Genomic DNA, 24,834 nt, shown 5'->3' with positions numbered 1-24,834 from the left:
CTGGGGACCAACCCAGGGCCTTGCGCTTCCTAGGCAAAAGCTCTACCACTGAGCTAAATCCCCAACCCCCCACATTTTTAATCCTAGCACTTAAGAGACAGGCATTCAGATTTCTGAGTTCAAGGCCAGCCTGGTCTACAGAGCAAGTTCTAGAACAGCCAAGCTTAGGCATCAAAGGAAACCGGGGAAAACAGAAAGTTGTTCAGTCTGTATGTTCCAGGCCCACCAAGCAACCAGATTTGGTAGCTTTGGCCACGTGGTTCTGGCTTTAGAGTTAAGAAACATTCTTCTACAACCAAGGAAAGTTGCTGAGGCCACGTGTGTGGCAGGAGTGCCCCTTCATGGAGGCCCAGAGAAGCCATTGTGTGAAGCTGTGAAAGTGAAGCCTGGATTACCTTTTGAGACCTTCAGATGTTGGAGATGCCAGAATTGTGGGATACCTGTCAAGGAAAGCTGCTAACAGGCAGTGGAACCAGCACGAGAGAAAGAAGTGTGTTGTAGTCAACAAAGCTGAAAGGAGATGAAGATCTGAAGAGTGTGTTGACATCAGACATGGAGATGCAGATGGAGTTTGTCCAGCTGGTTTCAGTCTTGCTTTCCTTAAGTATTTGTCCTGGAACAGTAGTGTATATCCTGTGCCATGATACATTGGAAGTATGGGATCTGTTTTTTTATTTTTACTTTATAGGGGGTTACAGTTAAGCGATTGCATACATCTCTGAAGAGACTTTGAACTCTTAAACCTGTTTGAGACTGATAGACTATGGGGACTTTCAAAGTTGGACTAAATGTATTTTGCATTATATGGGTACAAGCCTATGGGGGATAGGAGTGGAATGTGGTGGTTTGAATAGATTCATGTATTTGAATGCTTGGCCCATAAGGAATGGCACTATTAGGTCTGGCACTGTTGGAGTAGGTGTGGTCTTGTTGGAGGAAGTGTGTCACTGTGGGTGTGGACTTTGAGGTTTCCTAGGCTTAGGCTCCACCCAGTATGGAATATAGTCTCCTTCTGGCTACTTTCAGATCAAGCTGTGGAACTCTTGGCTCCTCTAGCACCATGTCTGCCTGGACGCTTCTTTCTTGGTGCTTTCCACTGTGATGATAAGGATGAACCTCTGAACCTGTAAGCCAGCCCCAATGTCCTTTATAAGAGTTGCCTTGGCTGTAGTGTCTCTTCACAGCACTGGAAACCCTGAGACAAAAAAGCACCTGTAGAACCTTAAGGTGTTGCTCAATAAGATTTTTTTTTTCCCCAAGACTATGTGAGCAGCTCACAGAGAGACACTGTGGCCACATACTATGGCTGCTCTGTATTTTACCTTTAGGTCCCAAGTGACTACTAGATTACTAGTCTTGCTTTCTTCCATTCTTCTAAAAGAATATGATGCGTCTGGAGCTTTGGTCAGAATCCACTTGACTGTCCAATTCCAGGGTATTGGAATCATGGTACAAATTTGATTTTGGAAGCCATTCTAATGGGTTGAAGGAAAGGAAGAGGGGAATTCTTTAAGAAAGAAGGTGGCCTGTGTAGTCAAAGGTGATTATAATAGTATGGTTTGTATAAGAAGCTTTCCAGGGAAATAATTTGGTTTCCTAGATGCTTAACTTGTTAGATGTGAATTAACTTGCTACAAGATTGTTTTAGCTTCTGTTCTATTGCTCTGAAGAACCACAATGATCAAGGCAACACTTACAGAAGAAAACTTTTAATTTGGGAGCATGCTTGCAGTTTGAGACGGTTATCTCATCATCATGGCTGTGGGAAGCAACAGACGTGGGTTAGAGCAGTAGCTAAGGTTCTCAACCTTTGCAAGTAGTGTTGTGACCCTTTATACAGTTCTTCATGTTGTGGTGACCCCCAGCCATAAGACTATTTTCTTTTTTTTTAATGATTTATTTATTTATTGTATATGAGTACACTGTCGCTGTCTTCAGACACACCAGAAGAGGGAGTCAGATCCCATTACAGATGGTTGTGAGCCACCATGTGGTTGTGGGAATTGAACTCAGGACCTCTGGAGGAGCAGTCAGTGCTCTTAACCACTGAGCCATCTCTCCATTCCCATAAGACTATTTTCATTGCTACTTTATTACTACTTTTGCTATTGTTATGAATCTTAAATATCTCAGTTTTTCTGATGGTCTAAGGTCTTTCGAGCCCCAGGTTGAGAACCATTAAAGCTTTATATCCTGAGCCACAGTCAACAGGAAGACACATGGGCCTGGTCTGGACTTTTGAAATCTTAAAACCCACCCCCAGCCATACACTTCCTCCAATAAGGCTGCACCTCCTAATCTTTCTAAAAACATTCTTAAACAGTTCACCAAATGGGGAGCCAGGTATTTGGACATTACACTCTGGGGGACATTCTCATTCAAACTACCACAAAGATCAATGCTTGGTCTATCATTACCACTCTGATTTTCTTCCTGAACATAATCTCTGAGGGAGCTGAGTACTGGGTGAAGTCATGGAGGTAGAACAGTTGGGCTTCTGGAGTCAATTTAATATATCCAGTCATTCACTAGTTTTTTTCTCCTCTTGTTTTTCCTTGCTTTTTACACAGTTCTAGCATTGGGTTTCTGGTGGCAGTCATTATTCAAAAATTTTGTAGCGGTTCAATCTAGCCAATTCATTCTATTCTCTACACAGCAGTGGATGGAAGATCTGTTTGTAGTGACAATTCTGTTTATTTTCTTTTTCTTAAAAGACATCCCCTCCTTTATCTATTACCTTTCTTTCATGGATTGAGAACCAGATTTCTGTGTATCTCACAGAAAGAATAAAGATGGGTATGAGACTTTGGATGTGTATCGTAGTTGAGGGTAAACTAGAATCTGGAATATTTGTGGCATTGTAATTTCAAGTCAGTCAGCTCAGCTGGTTGCTGTCTAGCTCATAGCTATGTAGAGTTTGTCTAGCATACTTCATGCACTAGTTTTGATGAAAGTGTAGCCGGTGGGGTGTGGAAAGTAGAGGTGTTTTTTTGATACTAAGAAGCTCAGTAATTCTGAAACAGGTAATCTTCTGCCTAGAAGATCCAAGTGTTTGATCCCTTTATACCAACCAGGAATCTTCAGTTTTTACAACCTTAGGTACTACTAGGATAGAGGAAGAATGAGAAGTTAATGAGATGTCGAAGGTATAAGTCCTCATCTCCCCTCCACCAAACCACTACACAGGGGAAAACTAATGTATGTGCTGTATGACAGAATCCATGGTGTTTTCAGTGCTATTAGGAAACACAGTCTCCTAATAATACTTTGTTTAAATTGTCTATGAAGGCATGCCAAAGCGATATGTTAATTTAAAATGAAATTTTTATAAAACGACAATTTCCAGTTGTCAATGAACCATGATATTCTTGGATAGTAGTAAGTACTTTTGTGTTTGTTTGCTTCGTAGGTCTGTATGTTCCCTCCAGTAAACATGAATTAACTTTTCTGATGATGAAATGGCAGATTCCTGACATATCATCTGAACATTTTCCTCAACATTTTTGCTTTTGTTCCTGTGGGTTTGATGTCTCTGTCTCTATTTTTCCCCCTATCTCTCTCTTTGGTTTTCCAAAATACAGTTTCTTAGTGTAACAGTCTTGGCTGTCCTGGAACTACAGAAATCCACTGCCTCTGCCTTTTGAGTGCTGGGATTAATGGTGTATGCCAATATGCCTGGTTTGATGTTTGCTTTTTTAGTTAGTTTTAAATTGAGATAATTTACATACTGTAAAATTAAGCCACTGAAAGTATCGAATATGGTGCTCTTTTAGACTATTCACAAAGTCACACTAGTGTCATCACTGTCTAATTCAGGGACAGTTTTATTATTCCAAAAAAAGTCTTATATGCAGTAGTTCCTCAGGCCATAGCACCTATTCTGTCTGTGGGTTTACCTGTCATGAGCATTTCTTTCTTTTTTTTTTTTTTTCCCGGAGCTGGGGGCCGAACCCAGGGCCTTGCGCTTGCTAGGCAAGCGCTCTACCACTGAGCTAAATCCCCAACCCTGAGCATTTCTTATCAATGGAATCACACAACACTACTGGCCTTTTATGTTTGGCTCATTTTCATTTAGTATAATGTCCTCTGGATTAATTTGTGTTGTAGCAAATACCAGTAATCTGTTTCTTCTTGTTCCGTTGTGTGAATGTATTGTTTGGCATTGAGTTATTTTTACTTAATGGCTAGTACCAGTGTTAACTACGTGAGCATAAGTTTTATTTGGACATAGATTTTCAGTTCTCTTGAGTCCATATTTAGGAGTGGAATTGATGCATAATCTTCTATGGTTAACTTTTATTTATTTCTTTAATGCACTGTCTGGTGTAGTAGCACAGGCTGGTCTCAAACTCTCTGTGAAGACAAGGCTGGTCTTGAGCTCCTGGTCCTCTTGCCTCTAATTCCTGAGTATTGAGATTACAGGCATGGTCTGCCACTTTTGGCTTCTTTTCTTTCCTTTCCCTTCAGATATGGAATTATACTCAAGCATCACCTAACATCAGTCACTTTCTGATAAGTATATTGACAGGCAATTTCAGTTTTGTGCAGTTATCATAGGGTGTTGTTGTTTGGGCTATATCTGTCTATCTATCTTTCTTTCTTTTTTAAAATATTGTTCTGTTTTATTTATGTGTTTGTGTGTTTTACCTGCATGTACATCTGAACCCACAGACACTAGAAGATGGCATCAGAGCCTTTGGAACTAGAGTTACAGGTAGTTTGTTTTTTTTTTTTAAAGATTTATTCATTTATTATATATAAGTACACTGTAGCTGTCTTCAGACACTCCAGAAGAGGGCATCGGATCTCTTTACAGATGGTTGTGAGCCACCATGCGGTTGCTGGGATTTGAACTCAGGACCTCTGGAAGAGCAGTCGGGGCTCTTAACCGCTGAGCCATCTCTCCAGCCCGAGTTACAGGTAGTTTTAAGCCACCATGTAGAGTCTGGGAATTGGACCTATGTCTTTTGGAACAGCAGACAGTGCTTTTAATCATTGAAACATCTCTTCAGACCCCTTCCCTCCTTTCCTCCCTCCCTCCCTCCCTCCCTCCTTCCGTCCCTCCCTTCCTTCCTGGTACAGTCACATGTAGCTTGGACACTGTGTAGCTGAAGCTAGTTCTGAGCTCCTGATCTTATAGGTGTGTGTGAGACCACATTTGGCTTTATAGAATGTATTTACATAAATTTAGGTGGGATAGCCTAATACATAGTTATATAGTTGGGCTGTATGTCAAGTATTTACATATGCTATATGCAATAGTCTGTTGCTCCTAAGGCCATGGACAAAATAACAATTCAATTAAATCAAGCATAAAAGAAAATGAAGTAATAGAAAAACTGTGGCAAAGCAAGAGGTTGATGAGGCTGCTTGCAGGTATAACAGGATGTGTTGTTTGCAGTAAACTTCCTTTTTTAAAGTTTATTTATTTTATGTGTATGGGTGTTTTGTCTGTGTACCACTTGTGGGTATAGTGCTTGAGGAGGTCAGAAGTGTTAAATCCCCTAGGACTGGAGTTAGAGGGGTTGTGAGCCACCATGTGGGATGCTAGGAATCAAACTGGGGTCTCTCAGTGTTCTCAATTGTTAAGTCTTCTCTCCAGTGCCCTATTGTTTTTTGTTTGCCTGAACAGTGAAGTATGACAACTCTTTATATAGCATTTATGTTTTATTAGGGATAATTTTTTCAGGACTTGTAGGTGACATGAAAGTTTTGTTTGCAATACTCAATTTGTATCCTTTATGTAAAGAGACTTATTGATTCTACTGTGAGGCCTCACTAACCCTCAATTACTTTGATAAAGTAAATCATAGATGTTAATGTCATCTTGTTTCTAAATAGATGTGCTCATTTGTTTGTTTAGCTCAGAAGGGGAGAATTACTCTTTAAACAGCATGGTCAATCCCTGAGGGATACAGAATTGCAAGTGTCTTCTGGCATTATAGTGATTCCTTGTGTTTTGGTTTTGTGAAACGCATGCATGCGTGAGTGTGGTGGTGGCACAGCCTTTAATCAGCACTCAGGAGGTACACAGACAAGGCGATCTCTGAGTTTGACCCTAGCCTGGTCTACGTACTGAATTCCATGTTAGGGAGTAACAAACAACAAAAACAAACTCCTACATTTTGTTAATTCTTGCCATCTAACATTGTAATCTTCAGTTATTTAGGTCTTTTACAGTGCTTTTCAATGTTTTACAGTTTTAAATTAGACTGTTGTAAAAAATTAGCTTTAGTTCTAGGTTTATTATTTTGTCTTTAAAAAAATTTTTTTTACCTTTGATTAGACTTTGTGTAACCATTTTTTTTAATGATTAATTTTTGTATAGGAGTATACTGTCTTCAGATAAACCAGAAAAGGGCATTGAATCCCGTTACAGATGGTTGTGAGCCACCATGTGGTTGCTGGGAATTAAACTCAGGACCTCTGGAAGAGCAGTCAGTGCTCCTAACCACTGAGCCATCTCTCCAGCCCTTTTCTACTTCTCTGATCATTATGCTTGCCCCCTTTCTCGCTTTTCTTGCTTTAATGTGTGCTGGCTAAGATCTCCAGTCTAAATGGAAGCTGTTAAGGGGTTGGGGACACTTCTTGAGGTGGTTTCTGATTTTAAGAGTGTACTTTCAAAGTTTTACAGTTAAGTATGATGTTTGCTATAGGCTTATTATAGGTAATCTTTTCAAGTTAATGTTTCTAGGTTTGCTAATTATTTAAAATCATTAATGATACTGAATTTTAGTAAAGGCCTTTCCTATGTCTTTTGAAAAACCACTCTTTTGTAATCATTTTAGCATTATAGATGGGTATATTATTTCCAAACTAATTTTGTATTCAAAGTACAAATTTCATTTTGGTTATAGAATATGCCTTCCCTCTTCTAGAAAAGATCACATGACATTAGAATAATGTGTTTCATAAATATCTAATACAGTCTGCTGTACAATTGTTTTCATTGATGACTACTTTTCAGCTAATTGTTGCAGTTATTTTGTTTATAACTGTAATTTTCACCCCCACCCCAGAAATTTGTTCAGTTTCTTTTTCTTTTTTCTTTCCTTCCTTCCTTCCTTCCTTCCTCCCTTCCTTCCTTCCTTTCTTCCTTCCTTCCTTCATCTCCTTTTAAAAGTACCCTTATTATTTAAGCTTGTCGACTGCCCTGGCAGCAGTGACTTTTAATCTCAGCATTTGGGATCCAAAGGCAGGCAGATCTCTGAGTTTGAGGCCAGTCCAGTCTGCTCTACAGAGAGTTCTAGGATAGCCAGGACTCTACAGAGAATCCCTGATTTTTTTTTTTTTTTTTTTTTTGTTTGTTTTTTAAAAGCTTGGGAACTTTTTAAGACTTTTCAGAATATTGTTTTTGACTTTATGTTCTCTGAACGTATTGTTCTTCACCCCTGGTTTCTTATGTTGAGTGTCTTGTCATTATTTATTTTTCAGTATTTTATTATGTAAACATTTAAGACATTAAGACATGTAAACATTAAGGATGTCATGTGTGTGTGTCTGTGTCTGTGTCTGTCTGTCTGTCTGTCTGAGTAGGTACACATGTGCATGTGTTTGGAGGGCAGAGGATGGGTATCTTCCTTAGTTGCTTTCTACAGTATTCTTTGAGATTATATCTCATTGAATGTGGAGCTTATCTATTTGGCAGCATTGAGCTGCAGGGATCCCCTGTCCTCACCTCCCCAGCACTGAGATTACAGGTCTGTGCTCTGGTACCCGGCTTTTTTTTGTAGATGCTGGGAATCCGAGCTCAATTTCTCATGCTTGTGCCAGGAGGACTTTTACTGAGTAACTGAGCCGTTTTGCACATGAATGAATGTATGTAAGTACGCACGCATGTATGTCCCTCCCTTCTTCCCTCCCTCCCTCCCTCATCTCACAAACCTGTCTGTCCATCCATCCACCCATCTATGTAATGTGTATGGATGTTTTATCTGCATGTATATCTGCACATTTGTGCTTAGTATCCATGGAAGCCAGAAGAGGGCATCAGATTTGCTAGAACTAGAAGTAGGGTTACAGATGGTTGTGATCGACAGTGTAGGTGCTGGTAATTGAACCTGGGTTCTGTGCAAGAGCAGCAAGTGCTCTTAACCACTAAACCATCTTTCTAGCCATCATGAACTCCTGCTCTCCCTTCCCCCAAAGTATTTTTGAGGCAGGATCTTTTATACAGCCCAGGCTGGTCTTAACCTCACTTCTGCTCTGGCCTCTTGAATGCTGGAATTACAGGTGTGTGCCACACTTAGCTTTTAAATTTGGTTATTGATTTGTAATTGCACTATGCTGGTGACCATGGTCTATGTGATAACAATTCTTTTGAATTTGTTGAAATTATATGTAGTTAATTAAAAAAAAAACCCTCTTTCCTTCCCCAGTGGTAAAGATTGATTCAGGGCTTTGCACATGCTAGGGGTATCTGTAACTAAGCTCTATATCCAGTCCCTCATGCTTTGAGGCAGATTTTTGTTTTATTTCTTATGGTGGTCTGAAATTGCAGTCCCCTACTTTTAACTTTCTAAGTGCTGGGATTACAGTCACTGCCATTAGCCAGGTGCCCAAATGGTCACTTTAAAAACACTTGTTAGTATCAAGACAAAATACATACTTTCATTTTGTCTTATTGCTCTGATAAAACACTGTGACAAAGGCAGTTTATAGAAGGGAGAGTTTATTGGGGTCCTGTGATGGTAAGATTAAAAAAGAACGTTTTCTATCAGTTCCCAAGATCCGCTCGCTCTGTCTGCTACTCTGCCATTTCTTTCACACACTGTCCTCTTTAGCCTGGTAAATCAAAGTTCTGGAATCTTGTAATTTAACAATTAGATTTACATGTTAAATTCTCAATGCACAATTCCTAATTCACTGCCAATTGATAAAGGCATAAACAAGATAAAATCTAGACAAGATAAAATCAACCTTGTTCACCTAAATCTGAGCCACGCTCCTCTGTGGACTCCATCTTGATCTCCCTCCTTCCTCCTCACTTCAGCCTTACAAAAACTTTGTCCCCATTTCATTCTCTACTGTCCAATCATGTATCGCCTTGTCATCAACCTATAGGGGCTTATAATTTCAGAGTCAGAGTAAGGGACCATCATGGCAGGCAGTAGCATCGAGAATAGCAGCAGGCAGGCATGACATAGGGTCAGTAGCTGAGAGCTTAACATCTCGCTTGATCATAAATATAAGAGAGTGAGCTAACAGGGAATGACTACCTGCTAGTTAATTATGTGGTTCATATCTTGATTTTAATTTTTTTCCTTAGATTTATTTTATGTGTATGAGTATTTTACCTATATGTGTGTACCTGGTGTTCACAGTGGTCAGAAGGTAGTGGATGCTAGGAATCAGGGTCCTCTGCAAGGGTAACAAGTACTTTTAACCACTGAGCCATCTCCTCAGCTCTACCTCCCCCAACCTCCTGTGATGGTTTGTATAGGCTTGGCCCAGGGAGTGGCACTATTAGAAGGTGTGACCTTGTTGGAGGAAGTTTGTCACTGTGGGGGTGGGCTTGGAGGCCCTCCTCCTAGCTGCCTGGGGATGCTCAGTCTGTCCTGGCTTCCTTCTGGTGAAGATGTAGAACTCAATTCCTCCTGCACCGTGTCTGCCTGGATGCTGCCATGCTGCCATGCTCCTGCCTTCATAATGGACTGAACCTCCTAATCTGTAAGCCAGCCCCAATTAAATGTTGTCCTTTATAAGACTTACATTGGTCATGGTGTCTGTTCACTGCAATAGAACCCTAACTAAGACACTCCCCAAGACCAAGTTATGCCTGTCTTTTCCCAGGATGATTTATTTATGGAACACAATGTCTCATATATCTAGGGCTGGCCTTGAATTCGTATGACCAAAGATGATTTTGAATTGCTGATCCTTTCACCCCCCACCTCTGGAATGCTGGAATTGCGCGCATCAGTCACCAGGCCCAAATTCTGTGCAGTGTTTGGGAATCAACCCTAGGGCTTGGCTCATGTAAACAAGCATTCTACCAATCGAGCTACTTCCTGAGAAAATCCTCTCCCCCTGGAATGGCTTTATTTATTCTTTTTTTTTTTAATTTTATTTTTTTTTGCCTGTTCAGTTTTTTCTTAACATTCTATTGTTTTTGTTTTGTTTTTAAATTTAAGGTTATGGTTATTACATGAGTTTGAATCTGTTCTGCTGGGTGATTATCTTACTTGATTTTGAAAATTCCCTCTACGTGTGTGTGTGTGTGTGTGTGTGTGTGTGTGTGTGTGTGTGTGTGTGTGTGTGTGTGTGTACTACAGTGTTTTCTCTGGTTTCTCCTTACATAGGAATCCAGGACTCAAATTAGCCAGTCAGTCTCAATGCATGGTCTGTACATGGCAGCCCAAAGTTGGTAGCAGGAAACATTCTCCGTTGTTTTCAACTTTACTGATTGAGGCAGGGTCTCATAAAACCTAGTCTGCCAATGTGGCAGCAACCTGAGCAAGGGGCTCTGCCTCCACTTTCTGAGTGCCTTTTCTGGTCCCCACACACGTACGGAAAGCACGTTACTGGGAGCCGTATCTTCCCAGTCCCAGTGTTGACCTTTCATAATTAATTCTGAGTGCCATCTGCTCACATAATATGTGAAAAATAAGTTATTCCTTTTTATTGTTAGGTAAGTATTAGTTGTGGGTATGTATTTAGTGTAATTTTTTTTAGAAGATTTTGGTTATTATGAATAAAACTTTTTTGAAGATTCGTTTGTAATTCATGTGTGTGCACACATAAATTCTCATTTCTCTGCCCAGGAGCGTAATTGGTAATTGATGGGTCTTATGGTTGAAGTTGGCTTTTTTTTTTTTTTTTTTTTTTTTTTTTTAAAAGAGCTTGCTAGGGGTTGGGATTTAGCTCAGTGGTAGAGCACTTGCTAGGCAAGTGCAAGGCCTTGTTGGTCCCCAGCTCCGGAGGAAAAAAAAAAAAAAAAAAGAAAAGAAAAAGAACTTGCTAAACTGTTTTCCAGAGTTGCTTGCTGTAGCATTTTACCTTCCTACCAACAATGTATTGACTGATCTAAGTTCTCTGCCTCCTTGCCAGCATTTGGTGTTAACACTGTTTTTCATTTTAGCCATTCTGGTAGCTATCTAAGTGATATGCTAGTGAGGTTTTAATTTGCATTTCCCTGATGGCTAATTATGTTAATTTTCATGTGCCTGTTTGCCTATATATTCTCATTAATGAAATGTCTGTGTGTCATTTGAACCTTTTCTAAATGGATTGTTTCCTCCCTTTTTTTTCTGTTGAACAATAACAGGTTTAAGTATATTCTGGGGTTAGGGAAAAAAGTATATTCTGAATTCTAGTCCTCGATTAGCTATGTAGTTTGTATGGATTGTATCCAAGCCTGATGAGAAGCCTACCTTTTCATTGTTATGAAGGGTTTTGGTTTTTTTTTTTTTTTTTAAGATGTAACTTTTAATTTTGGTGGTCTAGTATGTCATTTTTCTTTTTGTTTCTTGGTTGTATCTAAGTAGTCTTCCTAAACTAGATACTGAAAATCCCCTTCCTGCCTTTAAAGAAAAGAGTCGTCTCTTAAAATACAGAAGCGATTCATTTGAAGCTATGGTTGTCTGATTGCTTCAGCATAATTTATTAAGCTTTTACATCTTTGTCAAATATTATTTGGGCTTATTTGTTAAGGTCTGTTTCTATTTCTGTTTTCTGTTCCATTGAACTACCTGCCTGTCCTTCACCTGACACCTTCTTGATTACTGAATCTGTATTGTGAAGCTGGGATAGATTGACTGATTGTGGTTTGGTGCTGAGGGTTGATTGAATACCTTGCCCATGCATACCTGGCTCTGTCACTGAGCTATATCCCCAGCCCTCTGCTCTTTTAAGAGAAAGATTATGGCAGTTCCTCTAGTTCTTTTGTCTTTTCTTTTTTTTTTTTTTTTTTTTTTTTTTTTCCCCGAGCTGGGGACCGAACCCAGGGCCTTGCGCTTTGCTAGGCAAGCGCTCTACCACTGAGCTAAATCCCAACCCCTCTTTTGTCTTTTCTATGTACAGTTTAGAGTAATATCGGTATGAGTCTACAAAACGTCCTGCTTGAAATTTGGATAGTTAACTGTGTTATCATATATTACAGTTTAGGGAAAGGTGGTTGAGGAAAAACTACATAAAGAGTACATTTGTGCCAGAGCATGACAAATACAGAGGCAGATGCTTGCAGCCAACCATTGAACTGAGAATGGGGTCCCCATTGGAGGAGTTAGAAAAGGATTGAAGGAGCTGAAGGGGTTTGCAACCCCATAAGAACAACAATACCAACCATCTAGAGCTAGGGACTAAACCACCATCCAAAGAGTACCCATGGAGAGACCCATGGCTCCAGCTGCATATGTAGCAGAGGATGGCCTTGTTGGGCACCAATGAGAGGAGAAGCCCTTGGTATTCACCCCCCCTCCCCCACCCCCCCCCAGTGTAAGGGAATGTCAGGGCGGGCAGGGGTGACAGGGTGGGTGGATGGTTGGGGGAACACCTTCATAGAAGAAGTGGAGGGTGGATGGGATAGGGATTCTATGGATGGGAAACCGGGAAAAGGGACATTTGAAATGTAAATAAAAAAAAAATCCAATAAAAATAGAAAATTAAAATAGAAAGAGGAAAAAAGAGAATACTTTTGTTTTGATCTTGGATTTTTTTCTTTGGTTTTTAGTTTAACATATAAATTCAGTATGCCTATTATATTTTTATGTAATTTTAATTTTTTAAGAGTGATTATAAGGCCTTTATTTTCTTGTATTACTCCACCAGATAGAACTTTCAACACATATTGAGCAAGTAATGAGCATAGTCAATTATGTTAGTTACTTTTCTGTTGTAGTGAGGAAACACCATGACCAAGGCAGTTTATAAAAGGAAACATTTACTTAGTGGCTTGCTTAATTTCAGAGGATTAGTCCATGATCATCATGGCGAGAAGCAGGCAGGCAGGCATGGTGCTAGATAAGTATCTAGGAGCTTTACATACTGATCCACAGGAATCAAGCAGAGAGAGGGGGAGAGAGAAGGGCAGGGAAGGAGAGGGAATGAGCGGGAATAGGGGAGAAGAGGAGAGAGAATAGGGGAGAGGAGAGGAAATAAGAATGAGAGATGAGAAAAGATGTTGCCTGGGCTTTTGCAACCTCAAAGACCACTTCCAGAGATATATTTCCTTCAAGAAGTCCACACCTTCTAATCCTTCCCAGTTTCATCAAGTGTGTGTGTGTGTGTGTGTGTGTGTGTGTACAGGCGCGCGCAGATAGTAATGGGGACATGGATGACACATGGGAGGGACATGAACATTCAAACATGAACCTACAGGGACCATTCTCATTCAAACCATATCTTGCCTCATTTCTAATATTTGGGGAGAATATTTACTTTACTATTATGTAATATATTAGGGCCCCACCATTGTAGATACTTTTGTCAAATGAGGACTTTCCTTCTATTCCTATTTTTAAGACAGAGTCTTGGGGTTGGGGATTTAGCTCAGTGGTAGAGCGCTTGCCTAGGAAGCGCAAGGCCCTGGGTTCGGTCCCCAGCTCCGAAAAAAAAAGAACCAAAAAAAAAAGGACAGAGTCTTGGCGGAATGGCCTCGTCTGCCATGCATATAGTCCAGGTTGCCTTGAGCTAGCAAGAATATCCCTGACTCAGCTTCAGCCTCTAGTACTGATTATAGGCCTTCACTACATACACACCCTCTTCCTCCTTAATCATGATTGGATTTTGACTTTGATAGTTCTTTGAGTTGATTATAGTCACGTGACTTAAAAAAAAAAAGCTGTTGGGGGCTGGAGAGCTGGCTCAGTGGTTAAGAGTACTTCCAGAGGTCCTGAGTTCAAATCCCAGCAACCACATGGTGACTCACAACCATCTGTAATGAGATCTGATGCCCTCTTCTGGTGTGTCTGAAGACAGCCACAGTGTACTTCTATAATAATAAATTTTTTTAAAAAAAAAAGCTGTTAAAGTGCTGTACAATTTCTTGAACCCATCCTTGCCTCCCTGGCATAATTTCACTTAGTGTGGTACATAATCTTTTCTACATATTACTGGACTTTATTTAATATTAGTCTATTAAAATTTTGTTTATATTGGTTTGTGGGACTTTTTTTTTTTTTTTAGAATTCTGTAAAATTGAGGTTGCATTTTTTTTAAATGAAATACGTACATATATGTTCCAGAGTATCTGTACCACATACATGTAGTATTTGAGGAGACCAGAAGAGGGCAGTTAGAGCTGTAGGTGATTGTGAGCCACCCAGTGTGGATTCTGGGAGCTAAACTTCAGTCTTTTGTAAGAGCAGCAGGTGTTCTTCATAGACCTCATTGTGTGTGTGTTGGGGGGAAGCGGCAGTTTTTGAGTTATGGCTTAAAAACTTGGTATGGTGACATCCCTTTAATCCCAGCATTTGGGGAGGCAGAGGGTCTTTGTTGAGTTGAAGACCAGTCTAGCTTACGTGACGATCTCCAGGCCAGTAAAACTACATAGTGAGCCCCACTCCCCTGCAGTCAAATAAATATTTTGGCAAATTAGAAGGATACTTAAACTATTTGTTTTGATAGTTTGTTTTGTAAGACATGGGTCTATTTTCTCTAAATTGCCACATTTACAGGTAGAGTTTTCCACCCTTGTGTTATTTTTTCTAATACAGGTTTTGTAGTGATTTTTCTTTTTTTTTTTTTTTTTTTTTTTTTTTTTTTTTTTTTTCCGAGCTGGGGACCGAACCCAGGGCCTTGCACTAGCTAGGCAAGCGCTTTCTACCACTGAGCTAAATCCCCAACCCTTGTAGTGAATTTTCTAATCTGGATTTTAATACAGTTTATTTGGGGATTATTAATATATTTCTATTATTTTTAATCTGTCATTTTAATCCTTTTTCTTTTATGCGGCCCTGGGCTTTAAATTTTGTCTGCCTGTGCTTATTTGTTGTGGGGTTGATTTTATTTATTTTTTCCTCTTTGTCATGTTTTTTTTTCTCACTTTACCATTTGTGAAGTTGCATACTTTTTTTTTTTTTGCTTCTTCATATTCTCTTGGTATCTTGAAAATTTGATGTGTTGGTCTGAAATTACTTTTGCTTTCTCACCTGTAGAGCACTTTTTTTTTTTTTTTTTGGTTCTTTTTCGAGCTGGGGACCCAACCCAGGGCCTTGCGCTTCTAGGTGCCACCACTGAGCTAAATCCCAGCCCCTGTAGAGGCATTTTTTTAAACTGCTTCCCACCCTGCCTGTCCAGCTTACTGTTACCTTTTCAGGGGTTTCTGAACCTCACCCATTTTTTTTCTTTTCAGTAAATATTTACTTAGGATAAACATTTTCCTTCCCTACTCAGGTTTGTTATTCTCCTTGCTCATTGTTCTGGCCTTGGTTTGATGATGGTCGGACACTACATTGAGCTTTATTAGCAGCCCAGTGGTCCAGCGATTGTAAAGTTCCTGTCCCAGCTTATTTTAGCTCAGCAGAGGCACTGACAACCTCTCAGACGTCCTAAACTGTTTTTTTTGTTTTGGTTTGGTTTTTTCCTGGTATGTTTTATTTTTGTCATGCTTTGGAATGCATGTCCTTACATCTCCGCAGAGTGTATTTTTTACATTTACCTTTTCAATGAATCATTCTCCCTTTAAAATTGCAAATCCTCTTTCTTTGTTGTCTCCTTTCTGTGTCTTTATTTACTTCACTTATCACTACTTACAAAATTTTTTTTTTAGTTACTCCAATTTGGATCTAGTAACATTTCCAGTTACTCATGAGTTGTTCTTTTGAAATTTAGAATTTTATCCTCTTGTAACTTTAGCTGGGAAGAATTAACTTACATTCAATACAGAATTTTACTTTCAATTTGATAGCATGTTCTTGGCCTTTAATTTATTTAGCATTTCTTTTACACTTCATGTGTTTTGTTTTTGGTTTTTGAGATAGCATCACTTTGTGTTCCAAATTGCCTGGGACTCTGCAGACTAGGGCGGTCGTGAACTCAGAATCGCCTTCCTATGTGCTGGGGTTAAAGGGACAGGTACTGCTCCTCATCTTAGTTGAGTTTTAGAGTGTAAAAGTTTCGAAATTTAGTCTTGTATTTTGAATTTGTGTTATTTAGATTCTCTCACTAAACATTTTTTCCTTAGTCACTTGAACATGTTCCTGTTTTTGTTTTGAGAGCAGGATCTTGTTCTGTAACCCAGATTGGTGTGAATTTAAATCCTGTAGTTTTAGTTTCCCCAGTGGTAAGATTATAACTGCGATACCATGTCCAGTTTATGCTTTACTGGGATAGGACCGTGACCTCCTGCTAAGCAAACACTGTATCAGCTAAGCTCCATTTCCAACTCCTGCATCAACAACTGTTGCTTTGTCTGTTATCCAGAGTCTTTGGAATAGCGTAATGACAAAGCAGTGTACATTCATGGGTTTTAGATCTGATCCAGGGTTCCATCTTTAATAGGATACTTGCTACTGATTGCTCATGTCACTTATGCTGACAAGGTTTTCATACCTAATTAAGTGATTTTATCTGAGTAAATAAAATTTTATCAGATGCTTTTCTGTCATTTATATACATCATATGATTTTCCTTCTTAAACTAGTCTTTCTTAAAAAGTGGTTTGCTTTTTATAAACTTCAGAATAATAGTTTGATTACTCATGCCCTCTAAAGCAAATCAGTAAGTTTTCTAAAGGAAATCCATGAGTTTTCTAAGTGCCATGAGCAAGTTTTATTATATGTTTGAATCCATTGTAAATTCTCTTCTCAGATTATTCTCAGATTATATCACTCTGGCTGAGAACTAGATTTTTTCTGTGTCCTTCATAAGACCTCAGTACTTTTGTATAATTACTTTGTTTTTTAGTATGATAAAATACTGTAAGCTAATCTTGTATAGTTTTAAACCAATGTTTATAATGCCTATAGTGAGCCATTTTCTCTGTAAGGAATGCGGATTTTTAAAAAAAATATGAATTGGTATTTTGACCAAAACTTTTTTTACTCTACCTTCAAACATACTAATATTTTTATTTATTTAAATTTAGATTTAAAGCAAAGTTTGGAAATTAATATTCTCTGTATGTCTTGTGCCATCTTTGACATGCTTAATAAACAGGGAAATATTGTTGCCTTTTCAAAAATGGTGAAAATATTTTACTTACTCTGACAAATTATTTGACTGTATCTGTCATATTGTATATTTCATGCATATTTAGTGCTGACTGTAATAATAAGATCATTGTTCTCCCTATACATACTAGAAAAGTGTTCTATCTACTGAGACATGTCTCAGCCCTGTATAACATCTTAACCAAGTAATTTACTTAAAATATGCTAAAGCTTCTATGGTTCCTGAATTAAACTATGTGGGGCATATTCAGGACTTCTCACAGTAACAGTGACGTGTTAATATTTATACGTTGTGTTGTGGTTATGAGTAAGATGCAGCTCGTTTCCCTGTAGCTGCAGTAGACGGATACTATTAAGGGTTTAAGGGTTTCTCGGTGATCGTCTCCCGATAGCTGTCTGTTAGCTTTCTATTGCTGCACTAGGGAGTGGGAGTCGTCATGTTAGAGATTTATTTTGACTCAGTTTCAGAGATTTCAGTGTCTGGTTCACTGATATCTTTCTTATGTCTTATTGTGAGGGAGACCATCATCTGAGGGAATGTGTGGGAGAGCTGAGCTGCTGGAAGGAAAGTGGACCCAATTTTAATAGTCTCTTCAGGGTTATGTCCACTCTCTCCTCACACTCTACTGACCTAACTTCCTTTCACTAGGCTTCCATCTCTTTTGTTCTGTCATGGGATTCCTGTCTGGGGTGAGTAGACATCTGTGTGTGTCTCTCCAGAAAAAGTTGTGTTCACATAACAACCCCTGCTTGCTGAAGTTTTGAGTAGCAGCAATTTACATAGTTCAACATTTTCCATGCTTTTTTTTTTTTAAATACAGAGGCCCTCTGACATATATATCCATTCCCCTGTAAGAATGAGATAATTACTGTGTGTGCTAAAATGTGCTGAATATTAACTTCACATTCTCTTGAACAGTCTAGGAAATAGACTTTCTTCTTTTCCTTTGAGGTTAGTTTGGCAGGATTTGTTCACTAAACTGCCTGGTCTGTGTAGTGAGTGGTTTTAGATGGGGGTGGGAGACAAATTATTACCACCTCCTCCTGGATCAGAAAACATAGCTTTTTTTTAGGAACACACTCTTATCTTTTTTTCCCCCCTTTTCAGACTGCATGCATGTAAGCAGTTGCTCTATGTCTAGCTTGCTCTGTTTTCTTTCTGTGTACATGTGTGCACATACAAGGGGTTTACTCAGTAGATGATATTCTTGCCTTGGAAACCGATGATACTCTTGCTTCAGCTTTCTCAATGTTGGGGTTTCAGGTGTGATCCACTATGCTTAAGAAGTCTTTATGTGTGTACTTTTTTATTCTTCAAGAAAGAGTGACTTTCATAGCCCACACTGCTTTCAAACTTGGCATCCTCCTGCTTCATTCTATAGATTGCTGAAATAGCAGGTATGTAGTACCATGCCCAGTTTCTTTCTTTCTTTCTTTTTTTTTCTTTTTCAGAGCTGGGGACCGAACCCAGGGTCTTGCGCTTGCTAGGCAAGTGCTCTATCATATTATTACTTTTTTGGAGACCAGGTCTCTCTGTGTATTCCTGGCTGTGTGCCACCATGCCTGGCGGCGGCATCATCATCATCATCATCATCAACATTGTGCATTTGTTTCCTCTTAAGTTTGATTTCATTTTGCTTTCTAGTTAATGTTTTTTGCTTTATCCTTTAATCCCACTCCACCCCCCAATTTGGTTGCTTTTGATACTTTTTGTTTCTTGAACTATTTTCTAAAGAACTGTGGGTTTTATAGATTTTAAAATTTAGTATGTTGGCTTTTAAAGGATTCATTTTTACTTTATGTGTATGAGTGTTTTGTTTCAGTGCATATTTATGTATCGTGTCCATGCACTGCCTGTGGAAGCCACTGGAACTGGAGTTACAGGTGGTTGAGAGCTGCCATGTGGCTGTTGAGAACCGAACCTGAGTTTTCTGCAAGAGCAAATGTGCTCATAACTGCTGAGCCATCTTCTAGCTCCTGTAGTATACTCTAGCTCCTGTAGTATACTTTAGCTCCTGTAGTACACTCTTTATTGCTTCTTTCTTTCTTTCTTTCTTTTTTTTTTTTTTGGTTCTTTTTTTCGGAGCTGGGGACCGAACCCAGGGCCTTGCGCTTCCTAGGCAAGTGCTCTACCACTGAGCTAAATCCCCATCCCCTATTGCTTCTTTCAATAGACGACATTGATTTTGTTTTTTGTTGACTTGAGATGAATTAAAATATTTTATTGTAAGCAAGAGATCTACTTAAAAGTCCTTCAGGTAAAAGCAGGCTTAATTATAGGGAATGATTTTATAAGGAATGGACTTTCCACAACCTCTGAAACAGACAGTGGTTAGGAGTGAGGACATCTGCATGATTTGCCATTATTCCTATCTATAAACACACACACACAGAGTAGTAACTAAAATAGGTAGCATTTAACAATACAATTTATCAGTTTCCCTGGCAATTAACAAAGTGGCTTCCCAGGTCCTGTCATACATCAGGACAGATTTGTATCCATTTTCTCTCTCTCTCTCTCTCTCTCTCTCTCTCTCTCTCTCTCTCTCTCTCTCGGAGCTGTTGTATCCATTTCTAACAAGTAGAATTTACCTAAATTTCAGACTTTTTTGTTTGCATCTTATGCTTAATTAAGGGTTGAGAAGCAATTTCAAGAAAACGCTGTATTGGTTTTACATGTAATTAGGATATTTTCCTATTTAATGAGGTATTTTCTAATGTAGTGGATCTAGCTTGCCTTCATATATATCACAGCTTTAAAGTTTTTTATAGTTTATGTTTAATTAGATGTGATACATATTGTATCCCTAATTTTAACTTTATAATTCATTATTGGTATTATTGGTTTTTTATTGTTACTTGCTTTTTGTTTTTGTTTGTTTGCTTTTTAAAGATTGAGACAGGATTTCTCTATGAAGCCCTGGAACTCTCTAAATAAACCAGGCTGGCCTTGAACTTGCACATATGTATCTGCTTTCTGCCCTTTTTTTTTTTTTTTTTTTAATATTGTATTGATGCTGTGGCCTTGTGAATAAGACCTTGCTATACCCCTAGCTCTGTGCATCTTTTAAAAAAAAAAAGGTCATGCCAGCATTTTTTGTTTTATAGAGAAATTCCTCTGTGTAGAGCAAGTAGAAGTTAAAGACATGAAAAGCCAGACTTTTGAGCCAGGAGAGTGGAATAGGAATAAGAACAAAACAGTAGCTTAAAAGATGATGCTAAAGATATAAACATCAACTATTGGTGAAGGAAAATAACCAAAATTTACTCTTGCCCTCTTGTCACCTCAGGTTAGCCTTACTCCTTAAGGGCTCTGATGACTTAACTGTACTTCCTTTTCAAAGTTCCTGGATGAAACTTGGTTTGAAAACTAAGTTTAGAAAAAAAATGTAGCATTTGCTTAAAAAAATTATTTTTTAATTACACAGATAATGTGTGTGGTTACCTGCATGCCAGTGCAGCTGACTTATAGAAATCAAAAGATCTCCTATGTGCTGCTTGATATGAGTGCTGGGAATTGAACTCTGATCGTCTGGAAGAACAGTCAAGTGTTCTTAACTACAGGGTTCTGAGTCTTGGTGACAGGGTTTGGCCTCTCATCTGTATATAGATTTTGCCTCCAGGTTTCCTATTGGGTATCCTTGACCTTTACACCACTGTCTTCAGAATTTGCAATGTAAATGTAAACGCGTGTACAGTTCAGAATCCTTTGACCCCACACTCTTATTTCTAAGCCCGTATATCTTTTCAGCTTGTGTATAGTATGTCTCCCTACTCCATTTCCACCCCCATGGAGTTAAGTCTTACAGGAAAGGAACCCAGGTGCCACATGTCTAACCGATGAGATAGGTAGGATAGAGAAATGCCAAGTCACAAGGAGAGGAGGGTCTCCTGAGAGTAGGTTTTGGAAAGTGACTCCATATCTCTTCCTTTCTCTTGGCAGATGATCTGCATGTGGCATAGGTAAATCTCAACTATGTTGTTTACCTCTTAAGTTCAGAATTGAAAGAAAATCACTCAGTAGCTAGACTTAAAAGGCATCACTTGCTGTAAATTACTTGCCAGATTTTATGGACTAGGCTAATGAGATATGCAGAGTAGAAATTGCTTATTATGTACAAATCAACAGAGTGGTATGAGAGTAATCTTAATTTTTAAGGGTAGTGACAACTGCTTTCCTTACTTTGTAAAGCTCTTATACTCATTTGGATAATAAGCTACATTTTTCTTTATCGTTTTGAAGTTGAACTGTTAAATAAAGGATATATGTGATTCTTAGTCTTAATATTTTTAAGCACCTTTTAAAAATTTGTTCTTTAATGCTTGAGTTGAGGTTAAAAAATGCATTGGCTTTAGATATCAGAGCTGGATTTTGTAGATTTTACTAAGCAGACTAGAATTAAATGTGTGACATAAAAGTCCAAAAGTTCATCTGTTTAGTTTTATAACAAATGCTATGTTGTATATTAGGAGGTCTTAGTTTTGAATAGACCATTTTCATTAAAGACTTTGTAGTGAAGAAGCAAATAGGGATTTATATTAGAGCGTAATCTGACGGTAAAGTGGCCAATAAGAACCAAGACAAGTTTCCAAAATGAAGAGAACTTAATTTGATTTAATGATATAAATCAAGTAGAAGTTCCAAGAGCAAATAGTTTCTGAATATTGTGTTCTCTGTGTTATGGTATATACAATAGTGATTACGACCAGGAAAACTCTGATTTTACAGTATATTGTAGATAGGATTTTTAAAAAAACATGCTCGATGGTGACATGTCTTTTTTCCTCCCCCTTTTTAGAATATGGTTTCTAGTTTTAGGGTTTCTGAATTACAAGTGTTACTGGGCTTTGCTGGACGGAATAAAAGTGGGCGCAAGCATGACCTCCTGATGAGGGCGTTGCATTTACTGAAGAGTGGCTGCAGCCCTGCGGTTCAGATTAAAATTCGAGAATTATACAGACGCCGATACCCACGGACACTTGAAGGACTTTCTGATCTATCCACAATCAAATCTTCAGTTTTCAGTTTGGATGGTAGCTCATCACCAGTAGAGCCTGACTTGGCCGTGGCTGGGATCCACTCGTTGCCTTCTACTTCCATTGCACCTCATTCACCATCATCTCCTGTCGCTTCTGTGCTGCTTCAAGACACTAAGCCCACGTTTGAGATGCAGCAACCATCTCCTCCCATTCCTCCTGTCCATCCTGACGTGCAGTTAAAAACGCTGCCCTTCTATGACGTCCTTGATGTTCTCATCAAGCCCACAAGTTTAGGTAAGTATTAAGAAAATTATTTTTAATTAAAATTTTTTAGAAGCGAATAAAATAACCTTCAACTATTGATTAGTGATTTGTTGTTAATACCTTAATGTTGATAGCCAGAGTTGGCAAGATGGTTCAGAGGGTAATAACGATGCTAGTGCCAGACCTGGTGACCTGAGTCCGTCCCCAAGACTCGTGTGCTGAGAGGGGAGCACCTGTTCCTGGAGCAAATCCTCTGCTCTTGCACACGGGTACCTCAGCATGCATAGTGCCACACATACGTTAAACGTATTTGTAAGAATTGTTAGTCAGGTGTGGTATACAGTGATTTAAGAGATTTGTAGATTTAGCAAGGCTACAGGGAGGCGAGCCTGGACTGCCTAGTAAACTTGAGGCTGACCTGGATTACATATTGATTCCTTATTTTAAAAGCAAAACAGACACCCTCTACCCCCTCCATCCCCCCCCCCAAAAAAAAAAAAAAGAAAAATTAAGGGACCAAGGAAGTGCTTTAGTGTGTAAAAGCAGCAGGACTGAGGACCTGAGTTTGAGTATCTAGAACCCATTAGACCCAGACTTGGGTAACACCTACAGGGAGGTGGGAAGTGGAGACAGAGAATCCCTGCAAGTTTAGTGTGAGAGTGACACACACATGACTGACATTGTGGTTTAATTTACATGCTCCTGCCTGAATTGGCAGGTGAATGTGGGTTCACACACGAACGTTTAAAATCAGAGTAAGTCATGCATGGTGGAACTCATGCCTATAGGACTTATGCCTATATTTCTAGTACTTGGGAAACTGAGGCAAGAGGGTTGCTGAGAATTGGGGCCAAACTGGGCTACATAATACTGGACCATCCAGGGTTAGGTAGGAAGACCCTGTCTCAAAAACAAAACAAGACAACAAAACCAAACAAACAACTACAAACTTAAGGTATTACTGCTAAACATTTAAATACATGAGTAAAAAGCTGTGATAAACACAACTGAAACTTAATTTTAAAATGTTCTATCATTTGAGTGTCTTTATTTTTCTAATTTGTAAGGATTGTGTCTGTGTGGTAGGGATATAGAGAAGGGCATAAAAAGCCAGTATAAAACTTAAACTGTTTTTTTTTTTTTTTTTTTCCTCGGAGCTGGGGACCGAACCCAGGGCCTTGCGCTTGCTAGGCAAGCGCTCTACCACTGAGCTAAATCCCTAGCCCCTTTTGTAGTCTTATTGTGTAGCTCAGGCTAGACTGGAATGCTGTCCTAGTGCCTCAGCCGTCCAAGAGCTGAGATTAGAGGGGTGTCTCAGCACCTAGCTAGCTTTTTTTCTTTCAAATTTGTGTCTTTTATCTCATTTTTCTGCACTTTTAATTCCTGTGGCTAGAACTACCTCCCATATTCTTTTTATGTCTTAAGGACTCAGATTGCTTTTGAGGGAATAAATTTAGGCCTTAATAATCTATCACCTTTGATAGTCTTATAGGTCCTAGCTTTTGTTTAATGTAGTTTTAAACTACTTCCCAACAAATAAACCTCTCAGCTGAAGAGCTGACTCCTTGGGTAATAGTGAGTACTGCTTTGGAGAAGACCCGGGTGAATTTCCAGCACCCACAGCAGGGGAGCTGTGAGCCTGTAACTCCAGTTCTGCACATGTCTACGCTCTCATATAAGCACATATACATCATTAAAAGAATAAATCTTAAAAATATACCTCTTATACATATTTTTTTCTAATGGCAAAGGGTGTTTGATAAATTTTACCATTTTTTATTATATCTTTATTCTTTTGTGCGTATGTGGGTGGTACAGTGTATTGTTCTGACTCAAAGAGTTGTCAAATGGGGCTGCCTAATGAGATTTGCACAGTCTGATTGTTGTCAGGCCAAGATGGCTACTTGGTAACCCATGTGGTTGAAGAGGTCTGACTTGCATAAATTGTTATCTGATGCGTGTGCTCTGTGTGTGTGTGTATGTGTGTGTGTACATGCATACAGATATATGTAGTAATAATAATAATGTCTAACCATAAAAACTCCACATTTTTGAAATTTTTAAATGAAAATTTTCTTATTGTTTACATTTTATTTTGAAATTAATATTAGAGGAAAGGTCTCTAATATTATGCCTCAGTGGGTCAAAAACAGTTGTCACCACACCTGTTTGATACTCATGTCCAGGTGATGGATGGAGAGAACTGCCTCCTGCATGTTGTCATTTGGGCTCTACAAGTGCTTTGCTGCATGTACACTCATTAAAATCAAACAAACCACTCTTTGTTTTGTTCTCTCTCTTTCTTTCTTCCTTCCTTCCCTTTTCCTTCCTTCTTTCTTTTCCTTCCTTTTCTTTTCCTTTCTTTCTTTCTCTTTCTTTCTTTCTTTCTTTCTTTCTTTCTTTCTTTCTTTCTTTCTTTTTTTCTTTTTCTTTTTTTCGGAGCTGGGGACCAAACCCAGGGCCTGGTGCTTTCCAGGCA

At 38.9% G+C, this 24,834-nt stretch overlaps 1 protein-coding gene across 9 annotated transcripts in view; it reads left to right on the top strand.

Annotated features, from left to right (window-relative positions):
* Positions 1-24,834, top strand: part of Pias2 (protein inhibitor of activated STAT 2) — an 86,942-nt gene that overhangs the window by 4,444 nt on the left and 57,664 nt on the right. For all 9 annotated transcript variants that reach the window (XM_032885802.1, XM_032885799.1, XM_032885794.1 and 6 more), the window contains exon 2: positions 21,911-22,385. In XM_032885802.1, the coding sequence (XP_032741693.1) occupies positions 21,911-22,385 (475 nt within the window). The remainder of the gene's footprint in view (positions 1-21,910; positions 22,386-24,834) is intronic.

Source organism: Rattus rattus, chromosome 15 (assembly GCF_011064425.1).
Source record: "Rattus rattus isolate New Zealand chromosome 15, Rrattus_CSIRO_v1, whole genome shotgun sequence".
NCBI lineage: Eukaryota > Metazoa > Chordata > Mammalia > Rodentia > Muridae > Rattus > Rattus rattus.
Note: the sequence above shows the minus strand (reverse complement) of the source record. Positions and strands in the feature narration are given on the sequence as shown.